The following is a 12,160-nucleotide window of genomic DNA, read 5'->3' as shown; positions in this document are numbered from 1 at the left end:
CTTCCGATTTCTGATTTGTACTGTAATTACTGAAACTCTTTAATTGTAAAATTGAGACTCAATTAAAGATCTGCTGTATGTTAGTCTTTCACTAACACTGGCAGTATAAAACTTAGAGTGGTTTACGTCTCAGTTTCATACATTTTTTTTTCCCCTTGGTTTTCCTTTGTATTTTTTACCAGAACTCTTTGAACTGAGTCTTTGAAGTTGAATTCTGAATGCAGATTATTTCTGTAGCAATGTGACTTGTGTTTCTGACAAGCTTTCCTATGAAAGGAGTCTACATTTGGCACCAAGTATGTCCAGAAGAGAGAACAAGCAGTGCGTACTCTCTGGGCAGGAAATGAATTCTAGGTAATTTTCAAATAACAGTAATAATAGCTAAAAGCTTTTGCTGACAGTGGATTATGTTTTGGAATAAGGATTTCTTCATCAGGCATTTCAGATTTCTGTCAGATTTAACCAGAAGTGCAAAAGCTTGCATATACCTTTGGATGGAGACAAAACCCTCTTATTTAGGAAGTGTGTTCCCAGTCCTCATGTGCTTCTCCATCTGCTTGGTTATTAAAAATACTATAAAATAAATAACCAAAAAAATCTATAGAAAGTTGTTAGGTTGCCTACATCCACAGGAATGTCGACTGTGCTTTTGGCTATCAGCCTTCGTCACTGTGGTTTGTTAATCTAACCTTTCTTGTGGTACCAATTTAACACTGTGTTCATCTAATAACTTGCAAAGGTAATGCAATAAGAGGCACATAGAGCATGATGTAGCTTTTACTATGGGTCCCTTGTGTTTTCTGTGGAGTGGAATTTACAGTCTGACAAGATGAATCACTGTTCAAGTTTTGATGATCTAGAATGTTTCTGTTAAAATGCAAAAAAAATTTTTGAATCTGTTACATATTAATGCAATTAAATTGATTGATGAACTAAGGATAAGAGTAATGATTTTGATCTTAAGTAAATTTTAACTGAGCTGTAAAGAAAAATAAAAGTTCTTGATTTAACATTCATATAAAAATAAACATAAAAAGTATCAGGAATAAAGAAATAAATGAATTATGAATATGAAGTGTCTTTTGAAGAATAGATACTTATATAAATAAAAAAGCTATAGTACAGTTCCAAAATGTGCATGTGATTTTTTCATGCAGGGTAATAATTCTTTGATTAAAAAATGAGAGTCACAAATACATTCTACTAGAGTCATATGGAGGCTATACTTGTGATGGTAGAAGTGAATTTTTTTGAAGCCAGTTGTTGCCAGACAACTTAGAGTAGTTCCTTAGTACACTGTCATAAAAATTTTAAGAAAAGATATTTAAAGAACATATACCATGCCATGTTTTTTTCCCAGTTTTATCACTAATCAATACCTATTCAGGCAGAAATATTTATGAGGCCTCCTAATATCTAGAAAGGCAAAATGATGCATTTGGAATCTGTTTTATTCGCCATTGGATTTTCGGTTTGTGTTGGACTGCATCTTTTGACATTCATGGGTTTATGGTACATGCAGACTATAAGTTCAGGATCAGAGACTTCAAGGAAAGTAAAATGTCAGTCTACCAAAAATGAAACTAAAATGATCAAAAATTAACTGAAATGGAGATTTTTAGATCTATTCTATTTCAATTTGTAATTGATTATCTAGAGTAACTAATGATGTCTATGTTAGAAGCATAAATAATCTGGCTTGCCTTTGTCATAGAAATAGGAGAAGAAATAGGTACTATGATAAATATTGTACTAAAATCAGTTATTTCTGTGTTTCAGCTTCTAAACAGTTGGTGTATCAAATCTTGTACACACCTGCTGGTTGCACTGTCTTGAACATCAATCTTGTGGGCCAGTCCACCCCAATTGTCCACATCAGTCCATGTTCTGGCCTTGCTCGAATATCCCTATCCTATTTTTGTTCCTCTCATGCACCTTGGCAGTCCCTGGGGAAGGGGAACAGAGGAAGTCAGTTGCATTCCCTACTGTCTTTTGTGGGTTTGATTTAGTAAAGATAGATTTCTGTCAAGTTGGTCACACTTTTGGCATATCTTTATATAGTCTTGACTTCTCATGGAATTCAGAATTTCCTGAGGGTGTTATGCTTTTGTAGCTTTTGGGTCTATAATATGAGTATGAATTTCTACTACTTTATCCTTCTCTCAGTAGACTGTCTACAAAAAGAGACATTTGAAAAAGTTAACTGTAACTCAAGCTATTTCCCGCAGTTCCTGTTTCCCTAAGGAAACACGGTTTATGTGATCATTGTCTATCTGCATCCCTGAAAAGGGATACACTATGTTGAATATGCCAGCCACTTCTGGCCAGATTTGGCAACAGGGAAGAGAATATTAATTTTCAACCATTTTGGGGGAGAATTTGAGGAGAAGAGAGAGACCTGATGAATACTTGGACTTATATAAAGACAGGGACCCTCACGCTTCCTGGGAGCAGCCAGTTAATCAGTCAGAACACGTAGCTTCAAGCTAGCTGCAATCTTGCTTGCGTGCAGGTCTCCAGAAGTGATCAAATACCATTACTGGCATGAAATGAAGAAAACTACTGGTAGCCATAACCTGCCAGTTTAAAGGAAGATAAAGAATTGACCCACAATTTTGTGTTGCCAGTTTTGGACAGTCGTGAGAGTCACCATTGGGAAGGTCAACAAGCATATTGCCTTTCATCACAGAAAAGGCTACCAAAGCTGAAGAGAATTTTGTTTAGTTTTGTTCTGGGTCTTTTTTGTTTTTTTGGTTTTGTTACAGACCCATCTATTGTAGAATTGTCATCCCCTTACTGGTTATCAAAGGCTTCCTATTGATAAATGGGCAAGATGGTGTTTCAGACCTGCTTTACAAAGTCTAGATTTGGCAGATCTGTAAGAAAGATTGTTCAGGTCTGACAGTTGTATTTGGGGATGGGGGACAGTTGTATTTGCAGAAGCTTGGCAGATCTAAATAAAGCAAGTTAACGTTAGCCAGCCTGCACAGTTTTGCTCTGTTTTTTCATATTTGTGGCTTTCACCAGCAGATAAAAGGTCTGTCTCTTAAAGTGGGAGTTCACAGTTAGGTTCCAGTTTTCCTGAACATGACTGGCTTGCATCTTTTCTAATGTTACATAACTGAATTCAATATATTATGGGGAAACATTTCTTATAGCAGATAAATTAACCTGGAAGGTGAAAGTATGCTGAAGGCAACATATTTTTGGTGAACTTTTATTCATGATCATCATCAATGTCTAAAATGTATGATTTAACTTACCAGACCAGATTTAAAAGAAGCTCATAATTCAGAGCTATGACACTGGATCCTTTAATTATATACTGAATTTTTCACCCACAACTTAGACAGCTTCAGGGATTGATGGTCTGATAGAAAGCATTTATCTTCAGGATAACATATTTAAACATAGTCCAGAAAGTCTAAAAACATGATCTATGAAACAATTTGGTAGTCTTCTGCTTTCCAAATGGTTAGAGGAACTACAGTGGCAAAGCAGTGACCCCTTGTGCTCCTCTGAATTATATAATGCTCACACATTTTTAAAACACAAAAATTATTGTAAAAGTAATAGTGCTGTGCAGGGTTGTAATCCTGCCTTTGACATCCCCCTGAGAAATGCTGTGATGGACAAAGGTATCTTCATGTGTTATACTGACTCTTGTAGTGTGCTCTGTCAAAACCACCACTATCCATTGTCAAAAATGAGCTGATGAAAGCTTTAATGCCATCTTCTGACCATGGTTAGGAACTTTCCTGTTTATTAGGCTTCTGTTTTTCACATAATTTTGAAAGCATCTTGTATATTTATGACTACCTGACCACTACCAGAAGAGAGAACTTTGCACAAAACCACTTACTGTTTTCACTTGTAGCCCCTTTTTTTGAGTGAATGGTCCTGACGTATCTAACAAGACATAACTGACGACATTCTGATCTCTAAAGCCACACTGAGAGAATTACCTGAGAAAAAGATATCCAAGAAGCCATGTGTGTATATACATATATTTTTTATTTGTTTTTCCAAAACCAATTATCTCTGTGCCCATTACTCAAGGATAGTTAGACTGATGCTAAGGAGTATTTCCCTGAAAATACCACATTCCTCTGATCACTGCTACTTAATGATAAGTGACTGCTCTGGTAGGCATACATAACATAGGGCTACAAACTCACTGGCCATGGTACTGCTAACAACAGCAGCTATGAAAGCTCAGCATAGGATAACATTCCTATTAATACATTTACTTTAAGGTCATCTTCAGCTCCATAAAATGGCATTCTCACTGCAGTTAGTTGTGGAGAAAATAAACAATCTATCCATCTTACAGGAGGAAAAGTATGTGATAGAGTTTCAAACAGGAGCATAATATTCCACCCACACATCAGCTTTTTGGAGAAGTAGTATGCCTTTGAAGAAGGTCAGAGATAACTAGTATTGCCAGACTGGTTTTGTCCTTCAGAAGAAGTAGTATTCTGGAATGTAGATTAAGGAGCTATTTATATAAGGAATGCACATAAACAGAATTTCTCTGTTCTATGGTCCTCCCCACAATGCAGCAGTTTGATGTCCTCCTGCTCTGTCCTCCTCCACATTGAGGTGCGACTATAATTTTTTTTCACAGCAGCCTTGCACACCAAGGCCAAATTCCAGAAGCAGATGCCTAACTCTGCTTCCTTCCTGCTTCAGTTGTCTTTCTACTCTTCAGTCTTCAGTGTTACCTCCTCCTGATTTTTCATTTACTTCTATGTGGTGGATTAAATTTGAAAATCATTGTGTATTCCTGAATTGCTTTGTGATACTAACTTGAATCCTATTACAAGCTTATTTTTAAAGCAGCCTTAACTACAAAAAAAATAAATAATTGAATTCTCTGTTTTTGTTAAAAGGTGAAGGACAAATGAGATGCCTGTGTGTGACCTGTATCACAGCTAATCACTGGAGTCTTCTGCAGCAGACCATGCAAAGGCTTCTTATCATTCTTCAATAAGTATTCAGACAGTCTAGTTTCACAGAACACTGGCAGAAAGGAATCAACATTTTTCTGTCCTTGAAGAGTGGTTGATGGTGATAAATTAATGCCTGAGGTAACAGGTGCTGTGCATTATAACTCATATCTCAATAAATAATCAGAAGAGTTTATTTGAGTGTGGTTGAAATAGAATATATATGCAATATTATGTGTCTAGAACTAGATATAAACCGAGGCAGTGCATTCTTTCCCTGTTTATATTAATGTATTTACTGGAATATGCACTAGGAAGCCTATCCAATACATAATAAGAGCATGAGCTCTCTTTGCTTTTCATTATCACAAAGGAGTGCAGCGGTTGCTTGCAGAAGAATGACTGCTGCATACAGGAATCATTGTTTTACCTCTGGGTCATGATTTTCAGCTGCAACAGTAAGGTTTTTTTCTCCTAACTATACCCTCCTTATAACAAATCAGGGCTGTATGAGACTTCGAGTTCAATAGGAAGAAATTGAACTGGCCAGCCTCTTCCAACCCATGCTGCTGGGCATTTATGCATGTTATCTTTTTGTTCATTAATAATTCCAAATTATCAATATGGAGGCAGTCTGCTGCTGTTGCTTTATGCTGCAAAGCAGACACCCATCCTTTTCAGCACACTTTACCTCTGTTGTTTCTTTTTATTAATGTCACCAGACCAGGACCATCAGTTATCAAACATATGTAGACAGCAGTTCCCGTCTGCAAACTAAGATCAGGAGACTCTGAAAGTCCAGCAAGTTTCTATAACGTAAAACTGGGACAATACTGGTCAGTCTAGGAAGCTGGGATTAGGTAAGAAAGGTCTTGCAACGTAGTAAGTGTTAATCTTGCCTGGGCGGAACTTTCCACAGTGTCACCTAAAAGGCTACTGATGAAGTTGGGACTAGGTTTATTTGTGGACATACAGTTAAGTGCTCTCTCTAGTAGGGGCTGCTGTTGTAAAACAGAAGAAAAAAGCCCTTACGCTGTTTTTACAGTGTCCACAACACAAGCTATTGAAGTCCTTGCAGCAAAACCTTGAGTTGACCAGGGCTTTGTATGAAGCTCTTAAGTCTTTAAGTAAGTGTTTCCAAGGACTTAAAGGGTCTTCTCAACTTGAAAGCTGGGTTTTATCAGAGTGCAAAGAAGAATAATTAGCTTTTAAGACACAAAAAAAAAAACCAAAACAAAAACACGTCAAAAAGGAAATAAAATGTCAATAATTTTCTCCCTAACCTGCTCATTTCCTTAGGTGTTAGGTCTTAATTTTAATTCCAACTCTAATAACTTTCTGTTTGCAGCGATTTCTGTGTGTCTCCTCTGACTCCCAGAAGCATTAACCTTTACATCACGAGGTTTTGAGGCTTTGTCCTGTACCTGCTCCTGCTTTTACCAGTGGTCTCCCATTCCCTGCTGTGCTGCAAAGGGACATTTCTCATTTTGCCTCCCAGCCTTTTCCACCTTGCATTCTCAAAGCCCCTCTTGCTGCTGGTGTGCCCCTTTGCTCTGAAGGAAGGCACAGGTTTTTTTTCTGCCCAGAGGAAAAGCTTGAGACAGTTTGTGGCAGTTAGGACAAGGTAAAACAGTGGCCTTTCCACTCTGCTGTGAAAAGGCAGCCTTTTAAAGGAATATAATATTGTACTGTAACTGATTTTTTCCAGAGAGTTGGGGTTGTTCAGCCTGGAAAAGAGAAGACTTCCTGGTCTTCTTATTGTGGCCTTTCAGTACTTCAAAGGCGCCTATAAGGATGATGGGGAGAGACTTTTAGCAGGCCTGTTGTGATAGGACAAGGGTAACGGTTTTAAACTAAAAGAGGGGAGATTTAAACTGGATATAAGGGAGAAATTTTTCGTAATGTGAGTGGTAAAGCACTGGAGCAGGTTGCCCAGAGAGGTGGTGGCTGCCCCATCCCTGTCAGTGTTCAAGGCCAGGCTGGATGTGGTTCTGAGCAACTTGATCTAGTTGAAGATGTCCCTGCTTACTGCAGGGGGTTTGGACAAGATGATTTTAAAAGGTCCCTTCCAGCAAAAACTATTCTATGATTCTATGATTTATTTCCCTATTCAGTCTGTTCTTTCAGCATCGGTTTAAAAAGCTCAGACCAAAGTAATGACCAGTTCTTTTCTAAAGAAGTGCTGTCAGGAGATGAAAAATACCTTTTCTAAAAGCAAAAATACTAATTAGTTTCTCCACAGCAAAATCAGGGTTGATATTTTCTCTAAAGAAGATTATCCCTAGCTGATCAGCTGTTTGCTGGAGAGGAAAAGAGCCACTTTGAAACAAGGATGGTCATGGTTTCTTCAGGGTTTGGATTGTTGAAATGAGTTTGGTTTAAGATTGTGTGGCAAAAAATGTGCTTATATTGAGGTAAAGTCACTGCAACAGGTTAGCATCTTTAATGTTCTTACATAAAAATTCACAAATTTCTGTTTAACTTCTTGTTTCAAATTACTTACCATACCTAGGGCAGCAGTCAGTCATAAGTTGAACCTTGTATGAGCCAAATTTGCTGTAAATACTAAGAATATTATTACACAATTCCAGAGACATTAACCTTAAGGACACCTTAAGCATTCATCTGATCCAATAATTCCTCAAAACAGAACACCAATTAACATCATTCGTAATGCGTTCAGGTTCATCTTCATTCTACACTCCCTGGCTGCAGCTGTTTCAGAGATGTTACTGAGCTGAAATACAGTTGCGCACCTGAAATTCGTTGGTTACTTGGTAAGATTAAACTCATCCAACCTTTGGCATCTGTAGAATAACTGTTTACAGCAAAGCTTGTCACTCCAGACATAGTCTAGAGACACTATAGCCTGTAGCTTGAGGATGCAACCCATCTTGATTATTTTAGATGTCTGCTTTAGCACAAGATAAATCTCTTTGCAGGCCCCTGTATTTGTACAGGTACATCCCAGCATGCTGGAAGCACTGCACATGAATGGAAAAACCAAAAAGAAGGAAAAAATTGAAACAAGGATGACATCCCGCAGAAGCTCTCAGGTGGTTTGTTTTTTATGTTTCTGTGTTTTGTTGTTTTGCGCAATGGAAGGAAATGGGTATTTTATGCAGATCTGAGTTTGTGCTTTGTCAAATCTAAGAAGCTGAAGTTTCTCCTTTTCGTGGCTGTCTGTAAGCACATTAAAGCAGAGAATGCTCAAGCTTTTGGACAACAACATGTATAGATGCAGCAACATCTGCTGGAGTGTCCTTCATGCTATGTTAACTTCTGCACATAGAGTGCAGGGAGTAAAAGACAGTAAAGTGAAACTCGGAACATCAGTTCCTCCCAGCCATCTGTGAAACTCAAAGCTTTTGTTGAGGTTTCTGGAACCTTTCTCTCCTTTAATGTTAATGTTCTTGTTCTTTTAATGGAATAAGAACGCATTCATCATGCTGAAACCAACAAATGTACCTGAATAAACAAACTCACAAACTGTTTTTAAAGTAGGACAGTGTTTTATCCATTTGGAAAATGTTTGATCTCTATGAAATACTATGCAAGTCTTAGCTTAGTCACAAGGGTTTGGGAGAAATGCAACTTGGTGCTCTGTTTTTCTAGAAGCTGACGGTTCTGCTGGCTGTCTCATGAGTGCAGCCTGAGATTGGATGAACACAATTATCCTGTCATGCTGTGAAAGCTTCCAGTTATGATCCCTGATAATGTGGTGTAGTACTGCTAATTTTGGAATGCAAAATGAAAATGCGTTAATGAGAGAGTATTGCTACTGTGAGATTACTCACCGGTCTTACAGTCTGTACCGGCCCTTGGTACATATATAATAACTTACAGTTTCTTAATGGAGTTGCCGGGGGTTTGGCATTGTCATAATACAAGGTGAAATTTTTAATCAAAACTGCATTGGCAAAATGGTTTCTGCTTCAAAAGATTCCAAAGTGTGATGCAGAGAAGCAGTATCCTACAGGAATGCAAAGATTCCTTCACATATGTTACCTAGACGCTCCTGTACCACAGGAATGTGCCTACTAGCCCTTGGCAAACTCATTTAATTACAGAATTATAAGGCAATATATGATTTAATCAAAGAAATGGCTAATGCAACTATGTTCGACCTCTTTCTTTTATTAGCATATTTTATGTTCATACTTTACAATATAATAAGTTATATATACAGCATTAAACAAAATTATTAGAAAGTAAGCTTTGGCAAGATCTACAGGAAGTTTTTTCATTCCTGTACATCTTTTGTGTAACAATAAAAATACTGTATACTAAATAAAATAATGTTAAATAGTCTGTGTTCACATTGGCACCATCAATTTCAAGACCCTAACTTTTCACGGCCCAATAAACACAAAAAAGAGGATTCCCGTAGCTTCTTCTGAACAAATAAATGATGTGTATTTATAAATGACACGTGAACTATAGGAGGCAGTCCACTGAATAACACTGTAGTTACACACTGGCACAAGGAAAATAAAATCTTTACCATTATTTTTTTTTTGGGGGGGGTGGGGTGGGGTGTTTCCCTTTTGTTTTTCTAGTAGCAATAGTAGCATGCTGCAAATTCAGGGTCTTGTAAATCTTGTTGAAGATTGCTGAGCTGTCAGCTGATCTAGAAATCTCACTGAAGCCTGTTGAAATCTATATGAATTTGTCATTGATTTCAAGACATCAGAAATTTCACCCGTAAATTAAACATCAATGAGCTAATCAAATGTTTAAATAAATGCATTGTGTTGCTTCATTTAAAGTCAAAATTCTCATCAAATTTGACATATGCAAAGTAATGAAGAGTGTGTTACGATACAAAAGAAATGGTGAAAGAGGAATAATGAGAGGGATAGGTTTTATGTTGCAGTATGTACTTCCTCTGCTATACAAATCGAGTGCTGAGAAGATACTAAATATAGATGTTAAAGGGTGATATAAAGATAATGTTCTGCACAATTATGATAGTATCATAGATAAAATCTAGTTACTAACTGAGGGAATACTGGTCGTTCACTTCAGGGTAATAGTTAATATTTTTTATAACATTTCATTCAGTCATGAATCTTGGAATTTTAAAATATTGCTCTGTAACTGACATGAGTCTTAATTTAGTGGTTGCACTTGTTGAAATGCGTCATCACTCATTTTAGCTATAAATTAAGCAAATAGGTTTGGTAACAGCTACTGATTTGTGGTCTGAACAAGTTTCAGAGAACTTTCAGTGGTGAAAATCAGAGATCAGTTAAAAGTCAAAAAATAGGTCAACTTTTTCAGTACGCAAACTCACAGCAATGCTTTACCTTCCAGAGAGGTTGTTTTTCATCTGTGGATTCTGTGCTCATGGTCTATGCTTACAAGAGTATAGCATTTAAAAAACACCTCTGCATTCAGTTGTCCCTAGAGAAGTCTACTGGTTTTGTTCTTAGTGTCAAACGTGCACCACTGTTGTCTGAAATTCCTCTGCTTGAAATATAATTTACTGGAAAAATATATTTTTCATGGTAGTCAATAAGCTGGTTTGGTTGCTTCTTTTTTTGTAATGGCAAGGAAAAGGAGTACTTGTTACTCTCAGCTTACAAGGAGTGACCGCCAACTTTTACTGCCCAGAAACCGGCTTGTCCTCAGCAAGTCAGCAAATGGAATTTACAATTTCTGAAATGTCAGTATGGACCAAATGTGCATTGATGTGCATTATGTACAGCATTTTGAAGCACTTCAATCTGTAAATTATGTTACACTCTTTTTTCATATAGTAAATTAATCCGAGGACTGTGTATGTACACCTGTGCATACTCTTCTAGGTTAAACAAACCCATACTAAGTATAGAAAATGAAACTGGTTATATACTGAATATGTTAGAGCCGATAGAAATGTATGTATGTGCCTCATGTGTATTAATTGACACTTTAGCTGTGGTACTGCTTTTGACCGTAACTATTAAAGCGTTGAATGAAATCCTAAGAGACTGGAATATTTTCAGAGAGTAATTCAATGCCTCTCTTGAAGGCCAGGTAGAGAGGGTGTCAGCAGGGTTATCTGCATTTATACACAGACTGCAAAATGGATGTTCGTGTGTCCACTTACCAGTGACTGTTTAGCATAATCATTTTGTTTATTGACGTGTTTCATACCAAGCTTCTTGGGAGATTTCTGCTCTTGTTTTGGTAGATGTGTAACTTCACTTCTTTTAGAAGCCAGAGAGAAGCACTTCCTGTTGGTTATCAGGAACAATTACGTAGAAGAAACGTCAATGGTCTCTTGTCCAGAGTCTTTGACGTGGTGCTCACTGGAGTCATGGTTCTTGTGGGTGATGTGGAAGCCCGGCTCCCAGGCAGGCATGTCAGGATGTCCCTGCTGGCTCAGGAGCAGGCATTGCTTGTGCCCACTCCAGAATATCCGCACACAAGGATTCGACCGCATCCAACCGCTCGATTTGCACCAGTTTGGTTAGCAGTTCTGGGATGCTGTAACCTGCTGTGCTGATGCGATCAAAGAGCTGCATGCCGTCTGTCATACCACCGATCTCATCTCTTTTCAGTCCAAAGCTTTCAGCAAGGTGGCGCCATGTTTTCACTATGGCTTTTTCTGTGTTGTAGGTCGAGCTGAGCATTCGGCTGGTCTTCTCCAGGCAATCAAATGGCAGCTCCGTTGGGCTCAGACCTGCAGTCGGAGGCGTTTATTGTCAGATGGCTCTGTGCTCAAGTCTAGACTATCCAAGACATTTATGTACTACAGTATATACTGTTAGCTGTAAGTACAGCTATAGTCCATGATAGGTATTTCTAGCTCCAAAGTTATTACTGTGTATTACCAAATCAATTCTTCCTGGGGACAGTAGGGTACAATAATTAGAGTAAAAAGTTGTCTGGGAAAGAAATATTCAATGGGTTGTATGAATTCCCATAGCACTGCCCCTTCCTTCAACAATTTACTAGCTGTTAGAAACTAAATACATTGCAGTCATAATCCCTAGTGAGCAGCTCCATTAATACACCTCTGCACATCAAGGCACAGTGTTTGAGCTCGAGAGACAGCTCCGACCTTTCACTGAGTCTGTCACCACTAGCTGCTGTAACGTTTCTGTAATTGGAAGTTGCCCTTGTAGGAATGTGAGGAGTGAGGTGAAGCAATGGTGCCAAGATGCTTGCAAGCATAGCTAGTGCTTGATTGTCATTACTATCACTGAGTCTCTAGAGAGGAT

The 12,160-nt window shown here is 38.0% G+C and overlaps 1 protein-coding gene across 2 annotated transcripts in view; it reads right to left on the bottom strand.

Annotated features, from left to right (window-relative positions):
* Nucleotides 1-11,299: 11,299 nt before the first annotated feature.
* The window catches only part of EDAR (ectodysplasin A receptor), a 25,234-nt gene continuing 24,373 nt past the window's right edge, over nt 11,300-12,160 (bottom strand). For both annotated transcript variants that reach the window (XM_010014693.1, XM_010014694.1), the window contains exon 11: nt 11,300-11,619. In XM_010014693.1, coding sequence (XP_010012995.1) covers nt 11,300-11,619 — 320 coding nt within the window. The remainder of the gene's footprint in view (nt 11,620-12,160) is intronic.

The sequence above is a fragment of the Nestor notabilis genome, unplaced genomic scaffold (genome assembly GCF_000696875.1).
Source record: "Nestor notabilis isolate BGI_N333 unplaced genomic scaffold, ASM69687v1 scaffold9175, whole genome shotgun sequence".
NCBI classification, from domain to species: Eukaryota; Metazoa; Chordata; class Aves; order Psittaciformes; family Psittacidae; genus Nestor; species Nestor notabilis.
Note: the sequence above shows the minus strand (reverse complement) of the source record. Positions and strands in the feature narration are given on the sequence as shown.